This window comes from Salvelinus sp. IW2-2015, linkage group LG18, assembly GCF_002910315.2.
Source record: "Salvelinus sp. IW2-2015 linkage group LG18, ASM291031v2, whole genome shotgun sequence".
Taxonomy (NCBI): Eukaryota; Metazoa; Chordata; class Actinopteri; order Salmoniformes; family Salmonidae; genus Salvelinus; species Salvelinus sp. IW2-2015.
Window position 1 is genome coordinate 10519974 of NC_036858.1, and position 18180 is coordinate 10538153.

Sequence of the window (18180 nt, forward strand, 5' to 3'; positions counted from 1 at the left end):
CACACATTTGAATCTTGTACAATCAAAAGGTTTTGAATAAAACGAAAGACTAACAATTAACTTGTTTTTGTTTGTTTGTTTGTTTTTAWACCAAAAGGGCAACAGATTGTGGGTCAAAATTAGAGAATAAGCTATCAAATAATAGGATCACAACAGTTAGTTTTATCAAGCTATATGAATCATTTACATCTGATTAACAATAAACCTACACTGAGTGTTCAAAGCATTATGAACACCTGCTCTTTCCATGACACAGACTGACCAGGTGAATCCATGTGAAAGCAATGATCCCTTATTGATGTCACTTGTTAAATACACTTAAATCAAACTGTGCTGGGTTTTTTCATGCTAAACAGTTTCCTGTGTATATCGAGAATGGTCCACCAAGTTCATCCAGCCAACTTGACACAACCGTGAGAAGCATTGGAGTCAACATGAGCCAGCATCCTTGTGGAATGCTTTCACGTGCCCCCACGAATTGAGGATGTTCTGAGGGCAAAAAAAGTGGGGGGTGGGGGGGGTTGCAACTCAATATTAGGAAGGTGTTCTTAATATTTTCTACAGTGTATATATGTTTATTATCTGTCTAATTTCTCCGTATGCTGTATTCCAAGTAGGCTACACTTTATCGTTAGGATATTAGGCCTATAGTAGCATTGTAGTAGTTTACTACTAAGTAATCATAATAATATTGTTAATGTTGTTATTATCATTACCATTTTGAATATAGTATTTTCATTGCCTACTTTCATATGCCTGCCACTGAAATAAAATAATGAAGTTATTTTGATAACATGCAATTCCAGTAACCGATTCGGGCACGGTATTATTTTCTAAAAATGTGTTCACGACCTGAAGTAATGTGAGAAACTGTTGCACTCATAACCATTTCAGAAAGTGTTCAAATTGTTTATCTTCTTGTCTGCCTAGTTAGAATATGCGCAAGAGCAAGTCCTCAGGGAACAGGGAGGGTTCTTGCGAAATGGAAACCTATCACGTCTAGCTTCGACATCAGACCCACCTCCAACCAATTACCAGTCGCAAAATGTATATATCATAGGTTATGAACCTGGGCATGTGTTGGAGATACTGGTAGGGACTCTTGTAAAAAGAAGACAAGACAATCGAAGACCAAAAATAAAATAATTAGCKCGTTTATTTTAATAAATAGTAGGCTATTTTAAATGATTGCCAATTTGTTGGAATATTTTAAATGTAGGGTCCGTTTTCCAGAAGTCGATAGATTTATTGGTATAGGAACTTTAGTCAAAAAACATCGTTAGGTGGACGAAATGTTTCAGTTTGTGCATTTATCTCAAAATCCGTAAACGCGCTTTCATTTCACTGGACGTGAAACAGAGGGGCACGGTGAACCTATGACATTGCACATACACTGAGACTGGGGCTGCAAATGGGCGGCATAGGTGGCAATCTTTACCTCAGTATGTTGAATGGGACTGATACGCAAACTTTCGGAAAAGACACCGATATCAACAATCACCTTCAACGCAGCAAGAATTCCGTGGATTTTAAAATGGGAATTCAGGACACCAGATTATATTACCAAGACTCAATTCAAAACGGACAGGACGGATCGGCACTGCCGTACCACGCAGACCAAACTGTGGCCGGATTCGGAGCGCAACCCGGGAGGTTTTACTCACCAACTCCCCACAATAGCTGCCATTTCAGCAGTGTCAGGTCGCCGACTAGAAACGGAACGGGACAGACMTATTTACCAACGGGAAGCGAAGGTTTCTCGACAACTAGTAAAGAAGTTTACCCTGCCTCTGCGGAGAGTTATCCCGCACCCGTTCAACATGGGTACTATCGCACGCCACTCTACCCATTACCTGGGCTACAGGTGTGCGGGAAGACGCAGGCTCTCCTCAACAACTATCCTCTGTGGGCGAAGTTCCACAAATACCAAACCGAAATGATCATAACGAAACAGGGGCGGTGAGTAGAAATTCCGTCAGAGGGAAACTTATTGTCTATTTATAAGCCTACATCTTATGTAGCCACAAAATGACAAAGTAGCACGATTTGTACCATAGGTATGTAGGCGCGCGCTGAAAGTTGTTGACAGGTGCCAAGGACAGGTATGAGCGCTCCTGGGCAAATCATTGGTGAGGGGAAAGTTCCTTTACTGCCTTGCTCTTGTTTTCCTCGAAGTCATTCCTAAACAAGGTATTTGCTAATGATGGCCTTATTATGACGTTTCAATGTGTGCCAAACTGCCAAAGCCGAGTCTGTCACGCGCAAATGAATTAGGCCAATACGAATTAATCCAGACAGGGCATGAGGGTATCGACACGCTACACAGACTAACACAGTGCACCAAAAATATGTATTAGATATGAAATGAGCGTTAAACATTTGAGTGTTAAACTCGCTGGAAAATCTATAGAGCAATTTCCCCAAGATGAAAACTGCATGATATTTAGGCTAAACTTCAAATAAACTAACTCCAGCATTAAGAGCTCCTCACATCATATTTTTCTAGTTTTCCTTTGCGTATTTACATTTTATTTTACCGTTATATCGTAATTGATTTAACTTGTGTAACTAATCATGAAAATAATAGGCCAAGCAATCCAAGTTCTCATGCGTCCAACGATGATGACGAGCATAAATACTAACTACTATATCAGAGAAATATTTTTGCTGGAAAACATTATGACACTTCAGCTTGACCCCCTGAAGTGCATGCAGAGGGTATCACGACGGTGGCAMAAGCCACTGGCTCCCAACCCACCCAGCAACGAACACAGGGGAAGAAATTGCTGGAGGCGCTGTCGCATAGGTCACGGAGCATTAAGATCCAGTCATGTCGYTGATGATTAATTTACTAATATGCGACACATCCATCTGACATAAGGTTTCAGGCCATCAGTTTCTCGTGATTCTGATCTGTCAAAAGACCAAGTGCGCTGTCATATAATAGGACATTGGTATTTTAAATTAATTACATGTTTGCCCTTCCAGTTAACATTGTATTTACTACCAACATGGAGCTTTTAAAATTATGTAAATACATAATTTAGATGATTTTTTTAAAAGATACAAACAATTGTGTCATAAATATGTTATTAGGCTACCTGTATTTATCAGAAACATTTGATTATTCTAAAATATATGTACATCAATCACAACAGCGTGCACAAAACAGTATTGATCAWTGAAAAGTCTACTATTTTAATAGTATGTACAGTATTTTCATAGGCTACTTTTCATATTCACATTTTGTATACCGAGAATGTGTCCAGTTACTTATGTTCACCCTTTGTAGGCTACATACACTGTGTCATCTCTCGCTCTCTCTTAAAAATGAAATTAACATCAATGAGAGTCACAAATTGCACTGCTTTCTAGTCTGTCCATTACTTTGTATTCTCCTGTCACTGAGAAAGTTCTYCTGAAGAGAGTTCTTCAAGTATAAGCCAATTCTGTCCATAGAACTGGCACTAGGACTATAGCTGCTGTACACAGACAGATCTTATGTATGCATTTGTACATTTTTGTGTGAAGGTCTTGTTCGCGACTATAAGAAATCCTGGACACAGGTGCATTTGAATCCTTTCCATATTCTTGCACTATCCTCTGGGACTTCGGAAAGATGTTTATCGGGCCCACCTGTAGTTCAAAAATTACTTTTTAGGGCCAATCAATGAATTCAATTTATTGGGGTAGGGCTGTGACCTGACACAAATACTTATCACTTGTGTGTCGTGTTCGGTGCTCGATGTGCTCTGTCGTCCGTGTGTTGTGTGTGTGTTGTGTGTGTGTGGTTACTGATGAGTGTATGTGGTTGTGCGCACTGTGTGTGCGTATCGTCGTCGGCCTGTGTGTGTGGTGACACGGCAACAAACCCGCCTTATGCTGGTAGTTCGTGCGCGGTGTCCGCGTCAGTTGTGCGTGGGAGTGGCAGCCCAGCCCGTCTTAGGTGCGTTGTCATGCATCGCATCGCTCAGAAGTTCAGTTTACTGATCATTAACATCCCTAATCTGGACAGCATCCAGCAGATAACCCTGTGGAAAATGACAGTCTGGTCATGGTCATCTCCAGCTCATGTAATTAAAGTAATTAATACATCTCTTAAAATACACATAATGCCCCCCCCCATTCACACACCACACAACACACACACACACACACACACAACACACACACAACACACACACACACACACACACACACACACACACACACACACACACACACACACACACACAAAGCCAGGAGAGGAGAGAGAGAGAGAGAGAGAGAGAGAGAGCGGAGGAGAGAGAGAGAGAGAGGTGGGGGGGGGGAGTGATTGCAGTCCGGACACCAGCCAGGCTTCAGATGGCCGTTACACAGAACAGTGGTGCAAGGCAGCTTTGATGTTCAGGTTGGAAGGCAAGTTTTTTTTTCTTCTTCTTCTTCACCCTCACCTCTTCTCGGATACAGTAAGAGTACAGCAAGTGAGGATCCCATTCCCTCAGAAGAACAAGTCTGGCCTTTGAAATGTGCAGCAATCCCTATGCCTGTGCCAGGGGCCCTAGTTCTCCTGTTCTTTTCAAGTTTTCCTCTAAGACAAGACCAATTCGTTTAACATTGGCTTGGCCCATCCATCTCCTCCACCACTGAATCTCTGTTTGACTCATGGCAGTGGCGATAGTAACCTCAATGAAACCTTATCTGTTGATGAGAGGTTTGTATATTTTGATAGTGGTCTGCCGCGCACTAAGATTGCTGATAGCAACATAACTAAGTAGACGATGTTAGATGATGGTTCTACATRATTAGAATTTGACCAGGACATACATTTTTTAGCGACAACTGCGTTCAGCCATTGTTAATGTTTCAGAAACATCTCTTGTAAGAGAWGACATCTTGTAAATTAAGACAACCAATTATGTTGTTGTGTGCCTTCTGGATTTTGATATTGTTTAAATCTTTAATGTTCTCTAATTCGATTCTGTTTCTAACTGTTTATTGGTCTTTAGCATGATGTGTTCTTAGAAGGAGATATGATTGAGTGCGTTCTTACGGTGTAGACAGCCTCTTTCAGAGGAAGAGTTTTGAGCTAACTTGAGACACAGGAATCATGGTAACCTGCTCAGAGTTTGTTTCTGGTTCATTGAATCTTAATGTTGTGAGAATCACATCAAGGATATATTTCTCGCTTAATATGTTACAAAAAACATTTCAACATTAAAAAATAGATATATTTAGGATCAATCAATCACAATTGAATTAAACCATTGTGTTATAYCTGTTTATTACCCATGTATAAACTATCTAGAAACTAATAGTGAACATGTCTGAAGTAGAGTATGAGGGTGAAGGATGAAGTAGAGTTTGTTTGTTTGTTGATTGGTTTTAAGCATCTTTGGTCCTATAAAAGTACTATATAAATCCATTGTTTGTATTATCATTTTTACAGCTCCAGTACATGGAGTAGTAGTATGCTGGCTTTTGAAACTGTAGCGGAAAGTGTCAGATGGCTGTTTTATTTACTGTAGCTGTCAAGAGGTGTTCCTGAAAACTGGCATTGAATAAAAATGCACATTAGCGTTTGTAGAGATAGCAATTAGTGGTTGTAAACATCAAGTGCAACCTAGTCTGTGTCTGGGTAATGCATCTACTTAACAAAAGTATAAATGCAACATGCAACATGCAACAATTTCAAAGATTTTACTGAGTTACAGTTCATAGAAGGAAATCAGTCAATTTAAATAAATTCATTAGGCCCTTATCTATGGATTTCACATGACTGGGCAGGGGCGCAGCCATGGGTAGGCCCACCCCTTAGGAGCCAGGCCCAGCCAATCAGAATTAGTTTTCCGGACAAAYGGGCTTTATTACAAATACTCCTCAGCACCCCGTACTGCCAAATTCTCTAAAATGACGTTGGAGGTGGCTCTTGGTAGAGAAATTAGCATTACATTCTCTGGCAACAGCTCTGTTGGACATTTCTGCAGTCAGCATGCCAATTGCACTCTCCCTCAAAAAAGTTGTGTTTTGTGGCATTGTGTGACAAACTGCACATTTTAGATTGGTCTTTTATTGTCCCCAGCACAAAGTGCATCTGTGTAATGATCATGCTGTTTAATCAGCTTCTTGATATGGATGGATTATCTTGGCAAAGGATAAATGCCCCCCCCCTTTCCTCTCTCTCTCTCCCTCCCCTCTCGCTCTCTCTCTAGTGAAGCAGAAGTAGGACTATTTCAAGGTTTTGGTGTCTTAGGCTTTTTAAATGARTTGTCACATCCTGTACAGCTGTTGGTGAGTGCATACATAGAGAATGCAATGTCTTGCAGAAACCTCTAATGCAGACTCTTCAGAAAGAACTAACCCAAGTACTTCCTGTATGCTCTGATGTTTAGGTTCTTCACGGATGTGGAGAATATGGAGCATGTACAGTATGGTGGCGTCCACTCATAGAAACCGTCCCTCGAGGCACACACGTCAGTTCAACATTTCGTTTTGATTTACATTTGTTCGAGTTGTCAACTAATGTGAATTCAACGTGAAATCAACCAAACAAATCACCATGTCATTGGATTTAGGTTCAAAGTGGAAAAAAAMACGAAATGCCCTTACGTTGATGACTTTTTGCAAATCCAATTAGTTTTCCACGTTGATTCAACGTCATCACATGGATATTTACGGTTGAAATGACGTGGCACCAACGTTGATTCAACCAGTTTTTGACCAGTGGGTTTGATTTGAGGTTCATGCTTTCGTCAATAATATGTTTGTATACATTCCGTTTATTTGAATTACTGTGCAGKCAATATCTGAAGTCTACTGCTTGACTGATTCATCCAATGCAAACYGTATACTGTATCATCAATCATATCTTCGATGTGTATCAAATAACATCATCTGACTACATATTCCRGAGCTGCAATCGTTGCACCTGTACTGTTTTCTATGCACAGAGAGGTTATCTATACTGCACATTGATACAGTGGACAGAGAATAGATGCCTATAAATAGTGTGAAACTCTGCTTGTGTCCAGCAGCAGCTGTAGACTGGCATGTTTTCATCATAGTTGATCAAGTGTACTTGTGTGGTGACACAAACTGGACCTGAACRCCTGTCCTGTTGAATCAGTGGGTGCGCTCAAGCATCTCAGTCTTCTCCCCGGTGAATATCCAGTCCCTCTCCAGCTTCTGCTTCACATCCCCAGGACAACCCCTCCRTTTTCTCTCTCCTTCTTTCTCTCTCTTTCCCTCTACCCCGTTTTTCCTTGACTGTGTGCTCTCTCTTTRTCTCTACCCCATTTCAACGACAATCCCATTTTTGTCATTGACATTTWATTTTTTAACTTCACCCACATTTTAAATGAGCGGCAGTCTGGCAATTACTACAGGTACAGCTATGACTAGATATGACGTAAATACAAGGATTTACTCAGAATGGACACTGCCTTTGCCACCACAGGCCCTGTCATACCAGACAGGTTTCGCCTACAGTCCTAGACACTAGTGTAGGAGTCACTGGACATCGAATCATGGCATGGCTAGACCATTCTGTCGTTGTGCCATCTCAGTCAACCTCTCTGCCATTCAGCCTCTGCCAGAGAAGTTTCCAGACCTCAGCCTGCACTCTCAATAACGAAAACCCCTGAACCTCCTCCACATGTCTGTGGCTCCATCGTTGGTTTCCCCTCGACAAGTTCTGATTTCTGATAAAAGGCCTCAGTTTAAATAAGTCTGATAATATAAGTGAAGGGAAATGTCAACTTTCAGTGTTCTTGTTTTCTGTTAATCTCATGGCGCAGAAGTAGTGGGGTTCTACTCATGACTCAAACAGCCTGCCGCCAGTTTCTGTTTTCACTTATATTAAATGCCCAATGCAGCTGMMTTTTTTTTCAATATCAAATCATTTCTGGGTAACAATTAAGTGCCTTACTGTAATAGATTTCCATTAAGAAAGCAACTATTTCTAAAGTATGAATTTAGCTAGGACTGTCTGAGAGTGGTCTGAGTGGGGAGGGGAAAACTAGCTGTCATTGYCAGAGAGGTTTGCAACTCTCTCTATAAATCAATTGACCCGAAAGCCGAAACTCCCGCCCATGCGAATCTGCTGATTAGAAGGACCTGTATAGATTGTATTTTCAACCAGCAACTATCAGGAAATAATACTGATAAAACATGTTGACACTTTTYCAATGTTAGTTTCATCAGCTGTTGTAAAATATAATACAAAACACAGGAAAAAACAGAATTTTGACTGCACTGGACCTTTAAACACAGACATGGATGGAGAAACCTATCACCTGTTATTTGTTAGCAGCTAAGGAGCTGCCACAATACTTGGATTTCACCAAGAATTGTGATTGATTGTTGCACTGGGCTGCCCATGATGCACGTAGCCAGACTACTATCCAACAGTGTAGGGGTTTACTGTGGCAGGAAAATATAGCATCACCTAATTAGATTTTGTACAAAGGGTATATGATGTGTGTAAGGTCTCGTGAGTTTTGTCAATGAAATCAGTTAGCACATTATCTCCTACAGATACAGTATATGACAGCCGCTTCCATCTTGTCACAGAAGCATGCAGAACAAACACAAACAAAACATATTCTATAACAATTGCTAGGTTTTCATCCAATTGGCGACAGATTTTCATGTGAATATTCTCAAATCCGCATAAATAAAATATGCTCATTTTCCCACCAGTGGTTTCCACCAAACTGACTTGTTACAGATGAAAATCAGTATGTGATGACGTAGTGTACACAAAATTTACATTTTCGCTTAAGTTTTCATGTACCGAATAAAAATCTAATGTTCAATGTGTTTCGATTGCATTTTCAACTCTACACAAACTGTTGCGTTAAATAGCAAATATGCCTACTAACAGCTCACAGGTACAGTGCGGTATGCTGTGCGGGAAGTCTAGTCTACATGATGAGATTGTTATGGATAAGAGCGAGAATATTTTTATTTGTCAAATGGCAGTCAAGCATCGATCATCATTTCACCAGAATCAGACCCTCGATATTTATTGGAAAGGAGCATCAAGATCACTGTGCACTTTCACCACCCTGTGTGAAGTTAATCATCATTTATTTCATCTGATGCCTAGTAAACTGCATTGTTTCCCGAGTCGTAGTGGGAGGACCACACAACATATCATCACGTGACTCCAAGTAAACTTCGATTTGATGGTTGTTATATTTGCTCATAAAGGCGTATCCACCGCCATTTCTCGAATAACCACGTCAAACCTAAAAATGATCTGTTTGCTTTTTTTTTTTAATTATCAGAGCTGTCGTGATTTATTTGTGTACGGTATGACTTTACTCGCATAAAAACTGTGGATGGAAACGTGGTCATTGAAGAGGAAACTCTGTTTTGTATCAGCAGAGTACAGGTTGACTTGACTAAATGACTGTGGCACTGAGATCTGTGAGATACACACATATACACACGCACATACATACACCCCCCCCCTCCCCAATGGTGTAGGAGTTACCCTCCAGAGTGAATGCCTCTGTCAACACACCACACACACACACACACACACAGTTTCCCTCAAAAACAAATATCTCTTTATACACCTCACTTGTTTTACACTGCTTAATGCTGAAACAGCTTGAGGGTCGAGTAGACTGAATTTAAATTAGCTGAGTTTATAGGCTCACACCAAGTGGAAAAGGTAATGCCCCTTCTATCATACCGAGGCAGACAGGATTGTCAATGTAAGAGGCAGAGTATCTCTCTCCCTCAATCTCTGCTATAGTAATTGTACGATTAAATACTTCACCATGGTTTAAAGAGACCAACATTTAACCCTCTGAAAAGTAAGCGCCTGCATTATTAATTATTCATTTTGTCGCGAAATTGCATTATTATTCTCGCCATAGTTTATTTTATTTGGATAGGGACACCGTACAAACACATTGACACACTGAGCTAACAATTGTCAGGTTGCATTGCGCTATGGTGTTTCTAGCTCATGCTACTTTTCAAAACCTGTCTCCAAATGGACTGCAATGGATAATAATAGTCATTTCCTGAGTTGGCTGGTTGGTGGTGATGAGAGTATCTGTAAAGGAAGTGTCTTTTTAGCACAGCTTCTAGAACTTAGAACGACCGCAAATGAATGGGCAAAGCCTTATCTGATCAATAATCTATCCGTCACTGAAGCACACTATCTCAACGAATGTATTGTATTGGCAGCGTTGCAGCCTCAGGTACTACGGAGTGTAAAAACAACGGACCAAACGTCAAGCGTGCCACGATGATTTAGCGCCACAAACAGCAGCAACCTGCAGTATCATAATGAAGGCATATACAGCCTAGTGTAAACTGATATGTGTATATATAGTATATATATGCCAGGGCGCCTGAGGGCAAGGGGTTATATAATGTATTCGGGAGAATCCACTCCAGCAGAAAGCAATCCTGTAGTTGTGTTGTGTACGTGCTCCCGTACATGCGCGTGTGTGTGTGTGTGTGTGTGTGTGTGTGTGTGTGTGTGTGTACTGTCCAATATGTATGTGTGTGTGCTTTTCCTGTGTTTGGCCGAACTTTAGCCAGCATTCCCCTACTTTATTGCCTGGGGACAGCCTGACCTCCCCGTTACCTCCACGGCCCCGGTGCTCAAAATCTGTTCACCAATGTAAAGCTCCAGCAATCAGACGCTACTTTTTGGTCCATCTCTTATTAACAGTCATTTTAAATATTAACCTCCACTACACTCATACCCCACTCTGCCCCTCAGCCCTCTAACTGCACACAAAAGAAACACACACTACACCTTCGAAAATGTACACCCAGAAGTCCCCTCTTTATCTTGCTCGCTGTTGTTTCGGACAAAGATGCCTTGTGATTGCTTCTGATTGCAGTACAATATGTAGCTAAAAGTAGATTTTGACATTGTGATGGTAGTGTTGTAAAGCTGTCAAGTCAGGAAATGTTAATTGCATTCATATATTTTTACTTCAATTGTGTGTATATATCCACATTGGAATAATGGTAGTAAAGCAATAACACCACTCATAATACGGCTTTTATAAAGAGCAATACCGCATCCTTTTTGTGTTACTTAAATTCAATCTGGCTCTAGAAGAAAACGCTACAGTTTCAGTGTATTTTAACCAACTGTATCTACCTCTTCTCTATCTTATGATGACATTTTTCTCCTCTCTTCTACTCTAGGAGGATGTTCCCCTTCCTGAGTTTCAACATCAGCGTTCTGGACCCGTCAGCCCACTACAATGTGTATGTGGACGTGGTCCTATCCGACCAGCACCACTGGAGGTACCAGGGAGGCAAGTGGGTCCAGTGTGGCAAAGCAGAGGGTAACATGCCAGGTATGATTACCTAYCGGTTAAGAACGTTTGGGCCAACGTTGGACCAGTAACCCGAAAGGTCGCTGGTTCAAATCCCTGAACAGACTATGTGAAAAATCTGCCATTGAGCAAGGCACTTAACCCTAATTGCTATTGTAAGTCGCTTTGGATAAGAGCATCTGCTAAATGACTTAAATGTTCAAATATATTAAATATATATTGCCACACCACACTCTCTGTCATCCATACTGCTCCAATCAATGACATACAATGGTACAATGAATGAATCCAAAGGAGGATCCCTCCAGAGTAGCATTGAGAGTTAGAGCATCAACGTGTCCTTAGCATTTATAACCATGCTTATTGATTGAATGGAACATGGATTCAGTKTTTTCCTCAGTGGCTAATCATCCCTCTCACTCTACTCCATTCGTTTCAATTTACCCAGTATGAGTGAAATCACCAAGAGACTCAACCTAAAGCAGCTACATTGTTTTGTGAACGATGACAATTTCAACCCGCCGTACAGCACTGCAGTCATTGAAATAGGTCAACCTGTGTCATACACTAACATGTATTGTGGCTGTGTGGCTCCTGACTAATTACAGTGTAGTGGTAGCCGTGGTAACATTGTTGTGGTAGCTATGATTCTTTAGTAACAGGTTAGTAGGTCGTTTTGCTAATGTTAATTGGAGCTGTGGTTGTTTAGTATAGCATTTGCTTGTAAACGATTTGTGAAGCATTAATGTAGGCCTATGTAGACTTGTAAAGGGCTTCACGAAAGCTTCATTAACGTTGTTGCTAACTCTACCCCATAGGGAACAGGATGTATATGCACCCAGACTCTCCCAACACAGGGGCTCACTGGATGAGGCAGGAGGTGTCGTTTGGAAAGCTCAAGCTCACCAACAACAAGGGCAGTGCCAACAACGTGGGGCAGGTAACAGATATGCCTCAGAAACTCATTTAAAGATGTAATAAAATCCAAATGAGATTTTCCATTGGTGGTACTTTTCATCGTTTTTTTCACGGTCGTTAATTCCCTTCTAGGACTAACTCTCCGGTGCTGTTCCCTCTTAGATGATCGTTCTYCAGTCACTTCATAAGTACCAGCCACGGCTGCACATCGTCGAAGTGAAGGAGGATGGTTCTGAGGACCTCTTCCTCACCGCCAAGGCCCAGACCTTCGTCTTCCCAGAGACCCAATTCATCGCCGTCACAGCCTATCAGAATGCAGACGTGAGTCACCTCGCCTGACCTCAACAGCTCATTTGTCTAGCCCTTTTCCTTAGCATACCATAGACCAGGGGTCACCAACTAGTCGATCYCGATCTCTTGTCTCCAAGGCATTTCTAGTCGCATTTCTAGTCGATCGCCAAACATTTCTYTAAAAAACAACAACGATAAAGCCTTTTTTTAAATTATTCTCGGGTTGTTGGTGGTAGGTGCAGCCAATTCAGCTGCCCTGCGCGCCGGGTTGGCAAACTGTTACCATTTCATGTGTCTGAAGGTACAAACTCTGCCTTCCCGGTGGGCCTGGAGAGGAAATCAAGTGCACTATGCCACCGCTGGCCAATCAGATTGCTCAGATGACCGAGTCTGCAGTAACGTAGCAGGCATTAAAGAAAGCTACGGCAAAATTGATACTGTGAGATTTCAAAACGTTTAAAACCATGACTAGAGAGAGACTGTCAACGAATACAGCAAAGAGCTGCAGTTTATATGTTTAAGTTCTTACTCAGCACTGTCAASACTTTGTATTCAACACTTTTATCACCCATAAAATGCGCGTTCTTCCTATTTCCACTCAGCGCTACAACAAGCACTGCAGCAGTAATGAATGAGTAGGAAAGTGTATCTATAGGCTTGCATTGTTGTTATTATTAGCGGCTTGGGTCTTTTTTTAATATCAAGGAATATTTCTCTGTTCATAGGAGTAACAACCTYAATTTCTGCATGAGGCAYKWGTAATGRGGRGCGACTCGAGTTTCGCCATCAGCTGTAAGACGCTGTCCCTTTTTTGGTCAGTGTCAGTGGAGGAAAGGGAAAGTGGAGGGATGTTGAGAGATGTTGCMRTCTCCCTCCTCTGAGACTGACCATCAGATGCAGGCACCGTCAGCCCAGTAAAATAAAAAGCAAATTATTTAAATGTATGCTCACCCAGCTGTGCCTCACAAGTAATACAACAATGGATCTATGTCCCGAACAACAATGCATTGGCAGGTCAATTCAAGCAAAGCCAGTATGCGGTGATAATGTATTGGGCCTATAGCTTACTGCACAAACCTCACTGCTACAGTGCTGTTTTMAATTGGTTAATGTTGCATAGACTTACAMTTTTTAAGTCACGTTWATAAAAATTCAGAGTGGTAGATCTCGGCATTTTGACTCAGAAAGTGATCTTGACTCAGAAAAGGTTGGTGACCACTGCCATAGACGTTTATAACGTACTTAAGAATAGACGTGTACTCACACTGAAGTGCCAAACAAGAAGACTTTCCCACGATAAGAAAATAAACTGTGTGTAACCCTCATTAGTAATTTCATGCAGTCAGTGATCTCTCTCTCTCCCCCTCTCTCTCCCCCTCTCTTTTTCCTATGCGTCTACGCTCTCACACTCTCTCTCCTCAACGATCTGTCTGTCCTATCCTTGCCCCCTCTCCCATCCTGTCTCCTGCTATTTCTTACACAGATCACCCAGCTGAAAATAGACCATAACCCCTTTGCTAAAGGTTTCCGGGACAATTATGACGCGTGAGTATGCCAGAAAATAACCAAATGAATAAAGAGAAAACGAAACCCCTCAAAAACATCTGTAGTCTTGAATGAGAACGTTTGACATTTTAAACCAGCTCTATGTCTTTACAAGCGGACGCTGAGGCACAGTGCTCACACACGTACTCAGTCCTACCATATCAACACTGGATATCTCCAACTAATAAATATACAATTGCTAACCCTAATAGGCCAATGTATTTCTATCTCACAAAGATGTGTTGATATGAGGAGGTGTGAAATACCTGCTAGATGGTTAAGAGACATTTGATGTGACACATGTTTTGCCAGGAAGTAACACGTCTTCTTGTGTTGCGCCCCCTCCCCCATTCCTCCCCGTTCCCCTGCCTAGGCTGTACGCACCACCTGACTCAGACCGTGTCACCCCCTCTCCCACCGAGGGCCAGCAGCTTTTGGCAGGTACCTGCTATACCCAGGGGTACCTGATGGACCAGTACATGAACCCCCTGCCCCAGAACCGCTTCTACAGCCGGGAGCACATGGCAGGCATGGGCCATCAGACCAAAGACCCCTCAGCCAGCCCCCACAGCCGCTGGTACCTCTCTCCCCAGCAAAGTGTCACCTCCAACCGGTTGGACTTCAACTCCTATGAGGGTGACTTCTCCAGCAACAGCTTCTACAAGCCCTTCCCCCTGCAGACGTCGGCCCACCACACGCTGAGCTACTACGAGGACAGCCCGTTCGCCACGGCCAGCGTATCCATCTCAGGAGCCTCCTCGGCAGCCTGGAGCACCGGCCGGCCCTCCCCTCAGTACCTCAACCATCCCTGTCCCAGTAAAGTCGGCCCCAGTCTAGGCTGGTTCAGGCCTGTGTCCTCTACCTCTCCAGGTCACCCCAYGCTCCGCCCCCCACCATCACTYCAGGACAAGCCCAAGGAGGCGGGGGTGGGGGGAGAGGACCCCTGGCTGGAACCCCCCTCAGTCAAATCGGTGGACTCGGCTGACTCCGGCCTGTTCGAGGGCGSGGCAGAGGGCAAGAAGCGGCGAGTGTCACCCTACGCTTCCAGCACGGAGAACTCGCCGCCCACCCYTAGCGTGGAGGTCTGTGAAAAGGACTGCGGTAGTGATGCCGGCTACTACGGCTTTTATACCCACTGAAGCCYCCCACCCACCACGRAAATACCCTCTCCTAGTGTCCCCCTCCTGTCCTCTTTGTGCTTTGGTATCTCCCACATGGCCGTGTCTCTCTGCCTGTCCCATGAAGTCATGTAATGGCGCTGGACTGAAGCTCCATTGGCCACAGAACGCCAACATCACAGATGGGCCAGGTAAATGGCACCTCAGCCATTTTGACACATACAGACAGACTGGACCTCTCGACAGCCCAAAAGGGAGGCTACTCTAAGYTTGTGTTTAGGTTACGTGTTTGAGGACAAGGACCTCCTAAGGTCAGACAGGAACACTTTGAACATGACTGTTAATGTGTGCGAGGGCCAAAGTGCAAAGGCGATTTGACTGGGTCCACAGACACTGCCCTAGAAACATGCAGACACACAGACACAKAGACCTGTGACTTAAGTCTTTTTAACGTTTGGGGATTCAAAAATAAGACGTCTGCACACCTGCTGACAGACCCCTGCAGGGACTGTCCAGTCTTCCCCTATCACATTCACACACAGACACACACTCTTTCACACACACATGCTCACACACAGACACACACTCTCTCTCACACACACACACACACTATTCTCCAGCTCCACGTTCAGTATATGCTCGCGGTCACATGACCCAATGTACTGAGACGCAGACACGACTGGTTGTATGTTAATAACAAAACGGAATCATTTCTGTCTAATCCTCTGTCTGAGGAGTTTGGAACTCCCCCTTGTGACAGCAGTGAAGAACTGCAGGCTGATGGCGAGCGCGCAGGCGAGAGCAGAGGCCAGCGTCAGGTGTTAGAGGTGAGGGGAGCTTAGCGAGGGTTCAAGGCTAATCAGCATCAAGGCTGACGGGCCAGTCTTCCTGTGAGCTACTGTCGCCTACAGCAGGTCTGTCATTTAGAACAACACAGCCTTAGCAGCCAATCCAAAGACTCACAACACAATGGAAATCAGCATATCTCACAGACAATCTGAGGCAACTACAAAAGCGATTAATTAAAACGTGAGCCAGTCAGACAACACACACCGGAAATCATTACCAGCAGGGTATATCGTTTTTACACCCCCCCAATAACTGAAGTGGATTTAACAGTCGACATTAATAAGYYATCATAGCTTTCACCTGGATTCACCTGTCATGGAAAGAGCAGTTCCTAATGTTTTGTACACTTAGTGTATATGGCTAAGAGAGCGCCAAACTGACAGAGTACATGTAGCCTATGTATTGTCACTCCCGGGCTTAGTTAGTGTGACACAACAGAACGTGTGTCCACCCCCCCAGACTTTAGGTTCATCATGTCGTGACAAAGACACAGCTTCCTGGCAAGGTGACGAAGATCTATAGAGAGAGGAGAGAGCGATAGAGKGAGGGAGTCTCCAGTCTGAGCCAATCAGAGACTCTGGGGGTGACAGGCAGCCACTCACTCWAGAGGATCCTGGGATACTGGTGGTCTAAAACCACATATTGCTGGGTGTGTGTGCTCCAATTGCAAGGCCATAAGAAATGACAGGAATGTAATCAAGGCAAGACCTCATTATTTATCGCACTTATGATTACGGTATATTGTACACAGAGTACAGTCAGAAGACACATGATATAATTAGGATATAATCACACTTATTAAGTGACAGGCCAGCCATGAAAACATGACTCACAAACACAGTCACGCACTCACACTGGAAGGTGACCAAAACAAATTCACTTTTGAGTTTTAAAAAAAGACATTGGGGCTGTGTGTCTACAGTCAGCCCTGCTGGCTATGATTGAATATACTTAATGTAAAAAATTAAAAAACATTTTTATCCTACTTACATATATATACTGGATGTTCATTTTGTTAACCTCCTCAAGGTGTTTTTATATTATTAATTCATGAATTGTACAGATGCCAACTTTCAAAGGGAAATTCTGCCATTTTGTGTCAGGCTAAACTGCCTTTCTACAAACAAACAGAGAAGCTGGTTTTCCTATTGGAAGGTGGAAGAAATCAGTGATTCTCTGACATAAAACCAGAGCAATAGGATGGAGAAGACAATCAGATCTGTGGTATTGCAGAACTCTGCAAATGAAATATGTTCGCAAACAGAAAGACACCTTCCCTAAACAGAGCTTAGCATAATGTGACTTTGCTGTGACACCATCATAATGCAATAATGCCACAGCACAGTAAAGGTCATTGGACTGACTTCATGTGCTACAAAAGGGGAATCAACTGGAATTTAAAAAGTCTAGCTATAGATGTTTTCTTATGTAGAGTTGATCTTATGCTGGACACTATAGAAATATATTGCTAACATGCGTCTCTTCCTGAAAAGTTTATTTTTACCCTTAAGCAATTTAAATGAATGAAAAAGGGACTTCATTATTACAGTTGTTTGTTAAGAGGTGGACAATTCGTTATTTAAGTGCAATTAAAATGAGATGTGAATTAACTTTTTATTTATAAGGTGTTCAATATTGCAAGAGCAAATGAAAAACATTGATTTGATCAAATGCTTGGAAAATGTGCAGAAATGTTTATTCTGTATCTTGCGTTACATGATTTCGTATGTGACGCTGTCTGGCACTGAACCTGCATTAACATGACTGCTAGTGAGTTGAGAGAAACAGATCATTCTGTCTGTATGTGGTGTGGACTCCTCAGGACTGCCTTCTAGTGTACATCTCCTTACAATAAACAAAACAAACTCCTGCCAATAGCAATCTTCTATAAACAATCCATAACCCATGATTCTTTGCCATCCTTTTATTAGAATGAAGTGGTGACTGGGAAATGTAGTCCAGTCTTGACTTAAAAAGCTCAAAGAGGATAAGGATGGGGTAGACTTGAAAGGTCAAATTCTCCATCCAACAGTTGGATAGTGAAGCATTTTCATTTGTGTTTAARGTGGACTGTTTGTCTCCGGGGTGGGGCACCTTGCCTTCAGTCTGTGAAATGGCCTGTCCTTAAATTATCGTAAAGGTGTATAAATCATTAACTC

General features: G+C 42.6%; 1 protein-coding gene across 1 annotated transcript; it reads left to right on the plus strand.

Moving 5' to 3' along the window:
- The first annotated feature begins 1087 nt into the window (after positions 1 to 1087).
- On the plus strand, positions 1088 to 17891 carry LOC111978761 (T-box brain protein 1-like). Its single transcript, XM_024009001.1, has 6 exons — positions 1088 to 1959; positions 11167 to 11321; positions 12119 to 12240; positions 12381 to 12539; positions 13993 to 14054; positions 14428 to 17891. Exons 1-6 carry the CDS (start codon positions 1412 to 1414, stop codon positions 15191 to 15193), a joined length of 1812 nt encoding a protein of 603 aa, XP_023864769.1. The 5' UTR covers positions 1088 to 1411; the 3' UTR covers positions 15194 to 17891.
- Positions 17892 to 18180: the final 289 nt, after the last annotated feature.